We start from the raw sequence: 15,539 nt of genomic DNA, 5'->3' as shown, positions 1-15,539 counted from the left end.
TCGAAGGGTGCTATATAAATAAACCTGTCTGGCAACAGCTTTGCCTTGTCTTATATCATTGCACATCTTTGTTTGCTCTTCGTTTCCAATTGTGACTTGAGTGCCATAGTCCAGGAAATGCCTTTTAGAAAAGAAAAAATCATCATGCTGTTGGTGTGATGGTAACAGATGTGTTGCAGCTAAATGATGCTTGAATAATATCAGGTTCTGGATGACTCATGGTGTCTCTTACAGTGTTGCATGTCTAGTGCAAAAATATATCTAACTTATGTGAGCCCATGCATCACCTCCCAACACCAGGACCAGATTACCACTGCAGATAACTGTGCACGTGTTTAATTGAGGTCATGCAACAGCTGCCTTATCTCTGATGTTAGACTCACAGATGAGTCGATAAGACAAGATTAACATCAGGTTTTCTCGGTTGCTTACCACACTAAACATTTCCTTGAAATGCTTCATCAGTTTTCGTAAGTCTTACAATTCTTAATTTGATGCTCATATTGATTTTGTTGCTATGTTTATACTCCCAGCTCAAAGATTATTCAAACAAATCATCTTTGCAATTACACCAATGCATTACAGAAGAGAAGATGGAACATAACAATTAGTGACTAAGATCATAAACAAATCCTCATTTTAAATCATAAAGAATTATGTATTGGATAGTTAATGTATGGAGATTCTATATGTTTCTAGAATAAAGCCACAAAAACATCTGTAAGAAGATATGCCGAGGTCTGTTGTTTATGCTTGTGAAAAGGTAGCCCTCCTTTTCCCGAACATGAGCACCTGGAAGTTAATCATTGCCTGATTGGGATGCAGGAACATGACTGGTTGTAAAGGGGGGGAACGTTATTTTTCTATGTTTAATTATCATGCTATTTTGGCATTTGTGCAACAGTGAACTTTATGATCAAGATGCAAACTGTTAAGATATGCAATGAAGTGTCTGGTTGATTATGATTTCGTTATAAAATATAAATGTATTGTGGTACTTGGGTCGGTGAACCCCCATGGCAGTTGGTATCTACCATTTTGTGTAATTGGTTTGCTTTATTTAAGCCCGGCATTTTCTGTTTTCAAGGTTGGGGAGGCATAGAGAGACGGCTTGCTGTGAGGCTGGTACATGTTCAGACTAATGGAACTTTGCTTGTTGGTTTTGTTTATCTAAGTATTTTGTTTGGCGTTGCCATTTCACTTTTCAAGCTTGGAAAATAAATCAGTTTTTTCAACTAATTTCTGCTGCTGGCTGAATTTTTGCGGCCTACTCAAAGACCTTCATTGAGTCCTAAACCGCTACGTCCCGAAGTGGAAGTGAGTCGGGAGGCTCTTTTTCACAATGCTCTTATACAAAAGCTCAGTACTGCCTAATCAATAATGCACCGGAGGTTATTGATGACCTCCGGTGAACCCCCCCGTTGAGCTCTCCGGTGACGAGTGAAGGTGGTTTAGTAGTTTCCCATTGGGGAAATAACTGTAAATAACTGATTACTTGAATTGCAAAATGAGCACGTTACGAGTCACAACAAAAAAAGAATCTGAGTGCTCTTTTTTTGCTGCCCCAACCCTTTGTCACTGTGTAACCCTAACCCCCGTAACACTGATAATGGAGTTAGAGCATCTTGCTGAAGGATGCCTGCAGAAATGGGTTCAAACCCAGAACCTCTCTGTTGGGAGCGAAACAACCCCGGTTATGAAATAAGAATGATCCTGGGCAGGCTTATATTGTTTTTGTTGTGCTGTGTTTAACCACAGGTGCTTGTGGCAAGGCTGAGATGATTGGATGGAAGAAGGTGAAGGCTCATTATCTGCCCTACATGGCTCTCCTGATAAAAAGCACAGGAGAGCCCATCTGCAGAGGGACCCTCTTCTCTTCCAGATTGGTGCTGACCCACTGTCATAAGGAGGAATTTCATCACATCCAATAATACACATCTGCAATGTCAATCAATGCCATTTATCATTATCTGCATGCCGTACAATAAATAGTCTTTCAACCCCACAACCTTGTGTTTTGGGGAGCCCATTAAAAGTCAGTGTTTAACATTGACATTTTTAGTGTGATTTTGTGTAAAATGATACTTGCAGGCGCATGCATTGGTACATCCAAGTGTGAGTATGTTTATCTCTTTGTGGTTGACCCACATCCTTCGAACAGGCTATATAAGCAACTCATGCTGCATCTTGTGTTTCAGTACCTCCATCTATTGGCATTAGAAACAAGCTATGGCGTCTTCATTGCTGGCTCTTGTTAAAACTTTGTGTTTGGTCCTCCATGTCCAGTCATGTAAGTAGAACACAAAATATTCTGTTACATTAATTTTGGATTGATTGAGTCATTGAGTTGGAGCATCTTGCTCAAGGATGGATACAAGCAGGGGTTTGAACCAAAAACCGCTCAGCCGGGGGAGAGGCATCCCTGTTAAGATACGAATAATCCTGGACAAACTTGTATGGTTTTTGTACGGATAACGGATCTCTTTCAGCTGTGCTGTGTTTAACCCCAGGTGCTTGTGGAGAGGCAGAGATCATCGGAGGGAAGAAGGTGAAGGCTCATTCTCTGCCCTACATGGCTCTCCTGTTTAACAGCACAGATCAGCCCTGCTGCGGAGGAGCCCTCCTCTCCTCCAGATGGGTGCTGACCGCGGCCCACTGTTCTAAGTAGGAATTTCATCACGTCCTTCATCCAATAATACACTTCTGCTCATAATCACATGAACGGTTTTTGTTGTTGGATTGAGCTCTAGGTAGGAAGATTTAGGCAAGGGGCTGTAGGTACGATTTAAGACCTATCATCTGGGAGTAATTTGTAAGAGATTAAATAACGATCCTTCTGCTGTTGATGAGTGAATCACTGGGAATATGTTTTCTGGTTGACTGGGGGCCTTCCTCTCTATGAGACTATTTAGATAATAGACACTCCCAGCCAAATCAGGGCTTTTCTTCCCTCTTCTGCTATTTTCTGCTCTCCTTGCAAGTCTCAAATCCTACTTTACACTACCTTAAGCATTTATGTTGTTGAGCATTGTTGTGTACTATTACATGCTGTTGTTTGGTATTCATTAGTAAACCCTATTTTGGATTCTTCAACAGTATATCTACTGTGCGTCTTGGGGTGGACAACATTCCAAACAGCTTGACGGATAGATCTGTTCAGGTCCGGAAAGTTTCCATGCGTTACCCCCATGATGCCTTTAACCCAACCACGCATGTTCATGATCTCCAGTTGCTTAAGGTGAGCTAATTACTGTGTGATTAATACTCATATCACATCCAACACAAGTGTTGTTGCACTATTGATGATAAAAGTTACTCTGTACTTTCTTCGATGCAGCTCGACCAAGAGGTGAATCCGACCGATGCCGTAAAGTTTTTGCCATTGCCCAATGAAATGCCAGACCCCCAGGAAGGTACCAGATGCACGGCGGCTGGTTGGGGGGCCGTCAACGCCTCAAACTTAATGATGACAGATGATCTGATGTCGGCCAACGTCACTGTTATCAAAAGGGAAACGTGCAACTCGCCCACATATTACAATTCTGACCCAGTCATAACTGCCAACATGGTATGTGCCGGAACTGTAGGAGAGAATGAGAACGATCAGGATGCTTGTAGGGTAATTGATCTATCATTTCTATCAATATCTTGTTTCGGATTTGGTAGGCTAAAAGAGGATTTGAAAAGCATTCCTGATTTCATCTTTTTCTCCACAGGGAGACTCTGGAGGACCTTTGACGTGCGACGGTGTGCAAGTAGGAATAACTTCCTTTGGCAGGGGCTGCGCTAAACGGAACAAACCGGGAGTGTATACCTTGCTTTCCAAAGAACACATTGACTGGATAAATGGGACAATGCAGATATAAGCGTTCCTCTGAAACATCTGCAACTCAAGGTCAAAATAATTTTCATATAAATTGATTGAAAATTTGAAAAATATACATATGAGATAATGATGATTCTTGGATAAAATATGTTCCATAGTCAACCCTATTTTGTGTCAAGGCACCACCAGGCTGGTGAAATTCAATGTTCTTATGGTACTTGTGAGATTCATATTTTTATGTACTTTTATTAAGTATTAAGTAAAATCAATCAGGTAGTAAAAGTTATGCTATAGCAATATCTATGTATGCAAGTCATGTAAGTCATAATATATATGGGTGATTTTTTCATTTTTACTTGCTGTAAGGTTAACATAGATAGATAAGGAGTTCTAAACTCCTAGAACAGCCAGGCCTTAGAAGGCCCATTTGCTCTTGCAATGTGTGAAATGCTACTTCAAGACAAGGAGGTTGTGAGTGTGGTGAATCTTTGTATAAGGGAGTGTTCCAGTTGCAAAGCAGGAAGCGCGCTCTTGTTAAGGAACCAGCTGCGTCTGAGGCATCGGCATGGACAGGGGAGAAGAACAGCAGGAGGAGACAGGTCGAAGGAGGAGTAACCAGCAGTATATTGTGTTTGTGATCATGTGTGGAACTCAGACTTTACATGGAGTTTTGTCTCTGTTCTGCATAACGTATTGATGTATTGTGTAAGCTTTGCAACGGCATAGAATAAATTATTTTACATTTAGTTTACAGTGTGCACTGAATATAATCTGAATTAAGCATTTAGCGGCATTCTCGGGAATCAGAGCATGACAATTTCAGTATTTAACCTATGATGTAAATTATTTAAGTCTATGCTTTATTTAGACCACATGATTCAAGCTTACATCAGTACCTCATTGGAAAACACATCTGTAGTGCTAACACCAGTCCTGAAAAGCTTCTTAGTGGTCGACACAACAACATATAATGTTGTGTTTCAAGATATGTCAGACACTACAAACATGGCCTCCTGCCATTTCCGCCCAAGCCAAGAAAGACTGAAGGTTCACCTGGGTAAATTAATACCATCACACAAACCAACAAGAGGACAATAGCAAGAATCAACCTATAGATGAGATGGTGGAAACACACAGCAGAACACTGTGAAGGGAATCAGGAGAAAATACTGCCTTTATTATTGTGGCAAACCTGATCTTATTTGGCTATCATCGCTAACATGTACATTTCCACTGAATGCATACACAAAGCATGATAGCATACACGGATCCATGGAGCATCTGGCCTCGTGGGTGGGGCACCTTGAATATAAACGGGGAAGAGAAATGTTTTCGAGAACTAAACCTTGCGTTCCGGTAAGCTACCAAATCCACCTTTGGAGAAGATTGAAGTCAATGACATCAAATGTAGGTTTCTATTGTTCTTTTTAGTGATAATTTATTTGGTAAAACTTACTACTACCTAGTAGTAGATATTTAAAAAGAAAATGTTTTGGGCAGAGCCAGGCAGATGCTGGGCAGTTTAGTAAACCTATAATTACTATTTTAAGACTGTATTACAGGCTAAATATATCTAAATCTATATCTATCTATATCTAAATATAGTATATACAGCTTGGTAATCATCAGAATTCAGTATTTATATTTGGATGTGTGTGATGTTTTGGTTGTTGATTTGTTGTCATTTTTGTTGTTGTGCGATGCAGGTGAGGTCGTCAGTCAACGGACGTGGGAAGGCGTGGCTGACGGATGGGGGAGTAGTCTTTGCAGAGGCATCCGTCAGCCAATCAAATCGCTTCGCCGGGTTCTTCCCGCTTCTTCCTGCTTGTTGCGATGCAAGATTACCCGCTTTCCAGTATCGTCAGAGCCCGAGTCGCGTCACAGTGCTTACATTTGCATACGCGATCTGATTGGATGACGGAACCGTCGCTGCCGAAAAAGTTGAACATTTTTCAACTTTCTGACGGTGGCGAACGCTCCAAACGAACGGACGGATCCACAATGCATTGCGCGTCCGTCCCCATTCAAAGTCAATGGGCAACGGACAACTGACGGAGGTAGTGGGCACGGGGCGTTACGCCTCGTGCCCACTGCACCGTCAGTCAACGGACGTGGGAAGGCGTGGCTGACGGATGGGGGAGTAGTCTTTGAAGAGGCAACCGTCAGCCAATCAAATCGCTTTGCCGGGTTCTTCCCGCTTCTTCCTGCTTGTTGCGAGGCAAGATGACCCGCTTTCCCGCTTTCCAGTATCGTCAGAGCCCGAGTCGCGTCACGCCTCGTGCCCACTGCACCGTCAGTCAACGGACGTGGGAAGGCGTGGCTGACGGATGGGGGAGTAGTCTTTGCAGAGGCATCCGTCAGCCAATCAAATCGCTTCGCCGGGTTCTTCCCGCTTCTTCCTGCTTGTTGCGAGGCAAGATGACCCGCTTTCCCGCTTTCCAGTATCGTCAGAGCCCGAGTCGCGTCACAGTGCTTAAATTTGCATACGCGATCTGATTGGATGACGGAACCGTCGCTGCCGAAAAAGTTGAACATTTTTCAACTTTCTGACGGTGGCGAACGCTCCAAACGAACGGACGGATCCACAATGCATTGCGCGTCCGTCCCCATTCAAAGTCAATGGGCAACGGACAACTTACGGAGGTAGTGGGCACGGGGCGTCACAGTGCTTAAATTTGCATACGCGATCTGATTGGATGACGGATCCGTCGCGGCCGAAAAAGTTGAACATTTTTCAACTTTTTGACGGTGGCGAACGCTCCAAGTCTACGGACGGATCCACAATGCATTGCGCGACCGTCCCCATTCAAAGTCAATGGGCAACGGTCAACTGACGGAGGTAGTGGGCACGGGGCGTTACATTCCACAGCAAGTCTAAAACCTGGATCGAGGCCTTGGAATTCTGTTTCAGCCACAACACTATGTTGTTACACGTCACCAATGAAACACTGGGACGCTATGTAATAGTGTAATTCAGATGACAAACATAAATTGAACCTTTGACTTGATTAAACCTATAAAGGACATGGTGTAAACTTACTGACTCTACAGACATCAAAGTACAATTATATGTTTAGTTTGTTGGAATATTCGCTATCCAATAATTACATGAGTAACGATGGAGATGATGAAAAACAACATCATATTTTTATTTTATACTTGTACTAGAACTCCCATGCAAATACCATACAGCCCTAGCCTGGCTCTGCCCCCATACGTACTGGGTTTGCGGTATATTCGTGGGATTTCTCCGGCCGGAGATTCTGGTTAGCAGTAGCTATTATCAATAACTTGTTCTTGTTTGTTGTGCTATCAATATGAGACAAACAAATCACTAGTGTACAGGCTCTTCACGCTTTGGTCTTAGGGAGGGCTGAGGCGTTCAGGAGGACAGTAGTGCAGAGTCCCTATGTATTCCAAACATTCTTGAGAAGCAGTTAGCCATTTTCTTTGATCCAAAATATTAGCCAAACAAAACAACATAAAGAGCACGTGTATAAAAGGACAGCATAGGGGTTAAAGTGTTAGACTCCCAGCCAAACGGATTAGTTTCCATCCCCAGTAACGGGCAGCCTACCTCTCTGCAACCTCTACCTGCTCAATGACATGTATCTGAATTCACAGTAGGTCTCTTTGGATAAAAGTGTCTCATCAGCAACAAAAAAAGTCGTCTACAAAACATTCCTCAGACTGGGTACCAGGCAAACACGTCGTCCGTGATCCGCCTCACTCGTCCTCCTGCACCATTTCCCTGAGGCACTCCTGCAGGTTGGCCCGCCTGTCCGCCGGCGCGCTCTCCACCTCCCGCTCCAGCAGTTGCTGCGCCTTCTCCGGCTTGCTCAGCGCGGGGTGCGGTGCCTGGAAGAGCCGCACTCTCAGCATGTGGTTGTGGCTGCCGCGGGACATCATGCCACACAGGAAGCGGAGCACCATGTCCAGGTGTGGCGAGCCCGCGGTCGCCCGGACCGCCCCCCGCAGCAGGTCGGCGGCCGACCGGGGGGACTCCGCTATTCTGGGCAGCTTGGCGCGGGGCCAGGACTCGGCCTCTGGCAGGGGGACCCGGCCCTCCAGGTGGAACACGGCGAACACGTACACGGCAGCCATGAACTCCTTCACAGGCACAGAAGAATCACATTTTAAGGTTGTGCTAAAGGTGTTGGGACATCGAAGGTCGATAAGTACATTACAGGTTTGGATATATGAAAAAAAAAAACACAGCACTCCAGGGAATACAGATGTCAAGGTAAAGTCAAAGTCAAGTGGGGTTAGGGGCCGGGGCTACTTAAAGATCACATTTGCTTAGGTTCCAGACAGTCAAGACAATCGCACGCCTACACATCCCGGTCCCGGGGAACATGATTGGTCTAAACTAATTTGAATCAAAACACCCCGTTCATGCAGATTCAAGCACATCTGCCAAAATACTGATATATCAGTGATGTTGATAGGTTTTCAATGTAGTGAGTCCCCGGGACCCACAGGTGGCGAGTTGGGTGGGTCCCTGAGAAATTCAATGGGTCCCGACTCCCCAGTTTAAAAAATGTGTTTCTTTTTTATTATTATTCTATTTCTTAAATTAAATGTATATAAATGAACGTATATGGAGGCAGAAGTAGGTACAGCGTACAGGCAATGTTGAGGTACTCTCTCTAGGCTGATCAGAGTCAGGGAGGAGTGCAGAGGTAGTGGGGACAGAAAATGCAGCTGCAATAGTTTGCTGACCTGCAATAGGTTTCATCTTTTTCTTTGGTGGCATTTTTGCGTTCTCTCTTCTCTGCCTGTTTCTCGAGAAAAACGGGATCTCGTTGGAAGCGCGATGTATGCGCAGGCGCCGTTTGGGCATAACAATATGGCGGCTGCCGTTCAATGTAGTTTTCAGCACCACCACCGGATTATGTTTCATTTATTTCATTACAGCACGTCCCCTAAATGTTACAACATAATCGACACGAATGAGAACAGCATCGAGCAGGGGAAACGTGGGTTTATTTACTATGAAGTTCGTATTTTTAATTGTTGAAATGAAATCAGCGGTGACGAGCTAGTTGTTTTGGTAGCGGCTAAATTAGCATGTCGCGATACTTTGTACAGGGGATCACGTCTGCGCCGAGTAGATGCGCAGAGGGTTGAAACAGCGCTTGTCCGGTCTGCTCACAAGAAGGTTTCTTTGGCCAGTTACTATGATTAAACACGAGTTGTTTAATGTTCACAATGTATCGTTTTTCATGGGGAAAATGAGATGCGTCCCCGGGACGCATGGATAGTGAGTTTAGTGCGTCCTTTCAGATTTTAATGCGTCAGGGACGCAGGACGCGTACCTAGCAACATCACTGAATATATATATATACAGGGCTGCCAAGTTTCAGAAAATGACAAGAGTGAGACTTTAGAGTCAGAAGCGTTCGGCCGCCGACCAAAAAAATTGGCCTTTTTTAACATTGATTTATACCTTAGGACTGATGTCCTAAGGTATAAATCTAAAACTTAGATCACTTAAACATGTCTATCACAGCATGAGAAAACGTAGTAATTGTTTTCGAGGGTGTACGGAAAAGCATAACACAAGGCTTTCTATGGGATAACTGTATAACAGCTGTACTAGCGACCTGTCACAACTGTTGCCTTTCCCCCGGGACGAACACTTGAATGATGTTCGTGTCATTAACTAACAACCAACTAATACATTTGCTGAACTACATAAGCAGAGGGCAGACAAACTGCTTTCCCTGTCTTTAATTTTCAACGTGTGACATTACATTTGGGAATCTCAAGAATAGATTTGACTTTGGATGAACAGACAGCGGAGACAAAATATTAGCAAGGGGGAGGGAGAGGCGTCTCACACCTACTTCGCTAACATTAAATTGACATCAGCCCTTGCTCCGTTTATGTCACATTATTTATCTTAGGATTGTTTAATGTCTATATGAAGCCATTTAACATTACACAAGTGATTGTGATCATTTTGAAACCAAGACTGATTTTATTGGTGAGCTGATTTTGAGAAATCAAACTATGCTGCTACCTAGTTATGCTAACTAACACGAAGAGTTCAGTAATGTATTACCTTACGTTTTTATACATAATGCTGTTATGAAATATGAAAACAACCAGTAAACATCTCTGTGTATAATGTATATTTGAAAGAAGGCGATTGATGTAGGCCTACTTACCCTTCTTGAAAATGTTGCAGAATGCAGTCCAGAAGTCAAATTTGGCACTATATACAAAGACGCTCCACCAAGACGCTCCACCAAGACGCTCACACGCGCAGGTCGCGGGAGATTGTTTACAAACTGTCAAACGTATACATCGCAAAGTGGACACCGCGCGACTACATAACCACTCGAAGCCGCGAGGACCAAAGCTTATTATCATGAGAAAAAAAAACTAGAGTAATGAATGGGGAAATAAGCGTGAGAAATGGCAAGTGTGGCGTGTGGTGTGAGAATGGGTCAAATTGCGTGACTGTCACACTCAAAGCGTGAGGCTTGGCAGCCCTGTATATATATATTAGTGGTTTATACTACAAAGAACATATTTCCAAGATATAAATAATAGCATTGGTTTTCACCTGGAAGGTTGGGTGTAAAAAGCTGAACTGCTTTCTCTTAGTGGTGTCCAGCGAGTGATGCTCGATGCAGAGGCCGGAGAAGACAGTTATCTCCTTCATGTCCAGTTTATGCTCCTTGAGGTCCTGCTGGGAGAAGTCCCACACCTGCTTCTCCACCATAGCCAGGGCAAGCTTCCCCAGGTTTAGCAGTGAGTGGACGTCCTCCTGGGACCATTTCTGACACACACAGAGGAGACAGAAAAAAACCAGTTAAGACATTGAAACCTCAATACATTACATTTCTACCCTTGTGCTGACTTTAGTTTTGTGTGTATGCGTTTTATATGAACAAATTATCAGGTAAATCGCCCTGTGATACATATAGAATGCTGTCATTTAACGTCGCCATGTCATAGGAAAATGACGATTTGGCCATCATAACCATGACATGCATCATAACCATGACATAATATAACCCTAACATGATGCTATCAACCCTTCGTATGCATGCACCAACCAGCTCACCAGGTGGTTCTCCGACTGGCCGCGGTAGCGCTGGAGCTTGCGGTTGGTCTGGATGACCATCACGTGGATGTAGAAGGGCGTGAGCCTGGGGGGTTGATTCCCGTAGCCCTGGTAGCGGAAGCAGCGCTCGAAGGCCGTGGCGGCCAACCAGCAGACGAAGGGCTGCTGACACAGCGTGCGGAGGGCCGGCGAGCGCTTGTAATGGGACACAATGCTGTCCGACAGCTCCTTGTCCTGGAAGCGTTTGCTCAGGTAGTCGTCCTTCATCTCGTCACTGTTGATCGGCAAGGGGGAACGGTTAGGAAGGGGAGATGGTAGCATGGCGGGAAGACAGGCAGACAGAAGATAGGATTGCTGCCGGACACAAACAGACACAGAGTAGAATATGATAGTGGCTCCCACCGCCACAAAGACAGACCTAAAGCCATGAATATCTGTGACCGCGTCGATGAGTTCAGGTGGGATGGTTGAGACGGCTGCTTGTCTGCCAAGGATCCAGATGCAGGCAGAGGGCAGCAGTTTACCCCGGATTAGATTAACGATCAGAACATCCAGATGTGCAGGAGTACGGCTGTCAGACAGGACCGGAGTGTTCTGGAGTAAGGAGCAAGCAGATGGCAGTCGGTTGTTGCTTTTGGAAGGGAGAATTACATAGAGACAAAGTATAGCAGATGCTTAGAAATGCTCTATAACAAAAATGCCCTTAAAATGTGATCCTCCTAGGACCTGGTGTGCATTAAACATAGAGCCACTTTCTGCTTTGGTAAATATACCTTCCAGTCCAGCGTATCGAGGTAATAATCGAAGGAGTCCATTAGAATGAGAAATCTGCAGTTGAGATCTTCCAGGTAGCCTGCGTCACTGAACCCCTGGTAGTAATGTTCTATCACCTCCATGATGGACATCATCTTAGTTGGAGGAAGTTGGAACTTCTGGAGAGACCAGAGACTCTCGAGTGAGAGTGGGATCACAAACTGTATATCCTGTATATGAAACAAAAGAAAAACAAGGAAACACAATCACAGATTCAACAACTCAATTTCTATACGTGGTGTAACCTCATACTGTTTGCTGTAGCTTTACACAGATACGATTGTTCATGGGGACATTGGTAATAGAACAATAAAGTACACTCAACACAGGTGAAGATCCCCCCCTTTGGTAAATATCCATGCGCTCAAAATCCCCAATTACATGATGTTGTCAAAAACATTTCAACAGCATAAAAGTTCCTTAATAGAGCTACGTCTCCCTTCCCCACTGATGAAAAGTAAAAAATAAATAAAATGAGTGGTACACTCAGGAGTGCCGGGTTCCTGCATGTAGCGGACCTTGTTGGCGGCATCCTCTGCCCAGTCCATGGAGAACCTGGCCGCCACCACGGACATCCCGATCCCCGCGACTCCGGTGGTCACCAGCGTCCTCACGGGCTCCCCGCTGGCCTTTGTCAGTCGGAGCAGATCCTTCACGTCCAGGAAAGTACTGCCGCCGCCGTCGCCGGGTGACAGACGGATCCCGTTGCCTGGGCGTCTGGAGATCTGGGGCTGGACATAGACAGTGTCCAGCAGCTGCTGCTTCCCGGGCCGGGGGACGCCCTCGTAGATTACTCTGAACCTCCGCAGGATGTGCTGCTTCAGCTGGAACCGGAGCAACACTGGGGTGAGAGAGGATGGAGAGGAGGTGAGGGGGAGGGGGAAATATGCATGACAATGACTTTGATGACAAGAAATTCAGAATTCATCTTGGCTGGCTAGTCGTGTTCGAAAGTAAGATTTAATAAGCTTAACAAATGGCTGATTTATATAACAAATGGCTGATTTATATATCTACATGCAGGTCATTTTTTTTTCTCTTTATCTGACGGCCTTACCTCTCTTGCATTTGTTCTCCAGGTCCCGGGCTTCATCAATTTTTTTTATGCTGTCCAAGCCCATGATGGATTGTTTTAAGGCACACTCATGACCTGCATGACAAAAGTGACCAATGATTAATTGGCATAGGTTGCTCAGTATGACAATGTATACAGCGGCCAATACAATCATGTTTAATTATATGCTTTACATATATATGTATATAAAGGGTTGTACTACTCCTGACAGTGAAGACTAACTCATAATAATAATAATATAATTAGTTATTAATTAATAATAACTAGCTGAACGTGTTCTTACCAAGCACTTCAATCATCTTGTCCACTAGGTTCAGAATGTCCCATTGAAACAGTTCTGTCAGGTTGAAAAGTTTCTCTTCTCGACTAAGGCGGATCTTTAAGTTTCCCATGTCTTCCTCAGAAAGTCCAGACAGAACCCCCATGATGTTCTACACAATGCGGAGAACAAAGACAGAGTGGTGAGGTAATTGCGCCGTGTTGTACGATGGTAAAGAGAATACTAGGAAGGACTGTTTGTAATCTTAAGGATTGGATTTTTTTTTCTTTTATAAACAGCACAACGTGGCACCTTGAATACGTGAGGCATTCCAAGCTCTGAGTGGAGAATCCCTGACTGGGCCTCCTCAGAGTCCATCTGATCTCCATCCTCCACAGGTGGCGGCGGTATTGGAGAATTAATTCTATCGTACTCTTCCTCCTCCACCTCCTCCTCCCGGTTCTCATCTTCAACCACTTCCTCATTTCTGAGGGAGAGACAAAAGTGCAGGAGACCCCCGGGTACGTAAGTACGTATTTAAGTCTCTGTCATGTGATACATGAGTGCATTGATAAGCATGCTAGCCTATGCACCAACCTGGTATATATGATGCAGGCATCTTGTTGTTTGGTCTGCTGTGTGCCCTGGGTGAGGACTGTCTCTGGATAGTGATGACGTACAAGTTGCAACCTGCCAATAATTAGAACAAGAGAAGGTTCACAGAGTTAACTGACCAGCGTACAGTTGATAACATTTTATTTGATTTAATATCCCGGATAATATTAAATATGATATATATGCAAGTATATATGGATAGTAGTTTCAGTATAACTCCAACCTACCCGGTGGGTTCATTGGAAGTGATAGGTGAGTCCCTCTCAAAGTCCTCTTCTTCTTCTTCTTCCTCATCGCTCCTCATTGATCCATAACTTGACGGGGGACGACCTGTTCCATGCAGTATTCTAAAACCAGAACGTATAATACAGGGTATTACATTTACATTTAGCGCATTTAGCAGACGATTTATCCAAAGTGACTAACAATAAGTACATTTGTCAGAGGAAATGGAAACAAAAATAGATCACTCGGTACGGTAAGGATTGTTATAGAAACAAGTGCCAGGCAACAACAATTGCTAGGTTAACCCATTCCCTGTATACAACAAAGACAGCTAGGATAAGATGCTATTCCTTTTTCTAAGTGCCAGAACGTAGAACATAAAATAATGGGCGTAAGAGAAGTGAGTACGGAGGTGAAGTAGCAATAGGGGGTAAAGGAGGAGGCTATGCAGAATGCAGGTGAACTCAGGTGAAGTGAGTCTAGTAAAAATTTAAAAGTATTTGATATACTACATTAACCATCTTGATCATGTAATAGCCTAATATAGAACAAGTCTAGAACGAGTTCAAATATTTGAGTTGATATGAAGAAGGCCTACGCCGATATGACAAACCTTTCAACTTCTGAATCCGAGTCCATAGCTGCCAGAAGGTGGGCTGAACTTAAGTTATTGTCCGGACTGTAGTAAACTGGCCGTTTTCCCTTATCTGTCGTTTTGTATTTAATTTAAATTGTTTCGTCAGGCGATCGAGCAGGTAGTTTGTTTCCGATTCCGTACCATGTTGTCATGTTCACTAAAAAGCATATGCTGTCCAAACAGCTGAAACCTTTTGTTTTAAAAGTATATAAACGTAGTCACTTCTAAATAAAAGGTTTATACATTATAATAATTCGCCGTATCCAAACCGGACTGGGAACAATCCAAACTCGTCGTATTTCCTTGTACGGTATCACATTCGGCCGAAGTTCCTTTTCGTTTTTTTGGAACAATAATAGTAGAAGGTTATCCTCGGACACATGGGGGCGCTGTATCCTCAAAGGGAGCCATTTGCCTTCACCCAGTCCGGATCTGGAAGGATCGAGAAACCGACATCTGAACTCGCGAGATCAGGATGGCCCATGGGATGGCCTCATGAGTCATATGGGTGTGTTCGAAACCGCGTCATGGGAACTTGAATTGAAAACTGACGGCGCGTTCAAGACAACTCGAATATCCTGGGCCTAGCCCAACGGGAAAATGAAAATGCATGCAATTTTTTTCACAATGCTTAACCTAAATAAAAAAAAACACGCCGCTTATTATAGCTTTAAATAGCTACCTGACTGCTTTGCTGCTTATCCCCAAACATCTAAAGTTCCATTCAAGTTATTTCAGAATAAAATGAATACAAGTGAGACAGACCTTTTATATATATTATCTATCTATATATATCTATATATCTATATATCTATATATCTATATATATATATATATATATATATATATATATATATATATATATATATATATATATATATATATATCTATATCTATATCTATATATATATATATAGATAGATCTGACTGGGGGAAGGATAGGTTAATTCACTTGAGGTGGTAAAGGTGGTTATGTTTTTAAACTTTATTCTCTTGCCAGAAGGACTATCT

At 43.6% G+C, this 15,539-nt stretch overlaps 2 protein-coding genes across 2 annotated transcripts; one reads left to right on the top strand and one right to left on the bottom strand.

Annotated features, from left to right (window-relative positions):
- The first annotated feature begins 1,362 nt into the window (after positions 1 to 1,362).
- Positions 1,363 to 4,572, top strand: LOC132474603 (granzyme A-like). Its single transcript, XM_060075390.1, has 5 exons — positions 1,363 to 2,290; positions 2,511 to 2,664; positions 3,097 to 3,238; positions 3,338 to 3,619; positions 3,717 to 4,572. Exons 1-5 carry the CDS (start codon positions 2,230 to 2,232, stop codon positions 3,864 to 3,866), a joined length of 789 nt encoding a protein of 262 aa, XP_059931373.1. The 5' UTR covers positions 1,363 to 2,229; the 3' UTR covers positions 3,867 to 4,572.
- Positions 4,573 to 6,954: 2,382 nt separating this feature from the next.
- On the bottom strand, positions 6,955 to 14,917 carry nlrc3l (NLR family, CARD domain containing 3-like). Its single transcript, XM_060075387.1, has 12 exons — positions 14,505 to 14,917; positions 13,894 to 14,013; positions 13,649 to 13,741; positions 13,364 to 13,538; positions 13,076 to 13,223; positions 12,775 to 12,867; positions 12,236 to 12,558; positions 11,678 to 11,887; positions 11,323 to 11,498; positions 10,905 to 11,178; positions 10,401 to 10,616; positions 6,955 to 7,936 (listed from the first exon to the last, which is right to left on the bottom strand). Exons 1-12 carry the CDS (start codon positions 14,528 to 14,530, stop codon positions 7,553 to 7,555), a joined length of 2,238 nt encoding a protein of 745 aa, XP_059931370.1. The 5' UTR covers positions 14,531 to 14,917; the 3' UTR covers positions 6,955 to 7,552.
- Between the last annotated feature and the right edge of the window lie 622 nt (positions 14,918 to 15,539).

The sequence above is a fragment of the Gadus macrocephalus genome, chromosome 16 (assembly GCF_031168955.1).
Source record: "Gadus macrocephalus chromosome 16, ASM3116895v1".
Lineage (NCBI taxonomy): Eukaryota > Metazoa > Chordata > Actinopteri > Gadiformes > Gadidae > Gadus > Gadus macrocephalus.
Note: the sequence above shows the minus strand (reverse complement) of the source record. Positions and strands in the feature narration are given on the sequence as shown.

What these genes read in the sequence shown, in the direction of transcription:
- LOC132474603 (XM_060075390.1), top strand. Translation starts at nt 2,230, where the DNA reads ATGGCGTCTTCATTGCTGGCTCTTGTTAAAACTTTGTGTTTGGTCCTC. An exon ending in GGTCCTCCATGTCCAGTCAT is followed by an intron (nt 2,291 to 2,510) that starts GTAAGTAGAACA and finishes GTTTAACCCCAG; the next exon opens with GTGCTTGTGGAGAGGCAGAG. An exon ending in ATGATCTCCAGTTGCTTAAG is followed by an intron (nt 3,239 to 3,337) that starts GTGAGCTAATTA and finishes TCTTCGATGCAG; the next exon opens with CTCGACCAAGAGGTGAATCC.
- nlrc3l (XM_060075387.1), bottom strand. Translation starts at nt 14,530, where the DNA reads ATGGACTCGGATTCAGAAGTTGAAAG. An exon ending in TCGGATTCAGAAGTTGAAAG is followed by an intron (nt 14,014 to 14,504) that starts GTTTGTCATATC and finishes TTCTGGTTTTAG; the next exon opens with AATACTGCATGGAACAGGTC. An exon ending in GGAGAACAAATGCAAGAGAG is followed by an intron (nt 12,559 to 12,774) that starts GTAAGGCCGTCA and finishes CTCTCACCCCAG; the next exon opens with TGTTGCTCCGGTTCCAGCTG.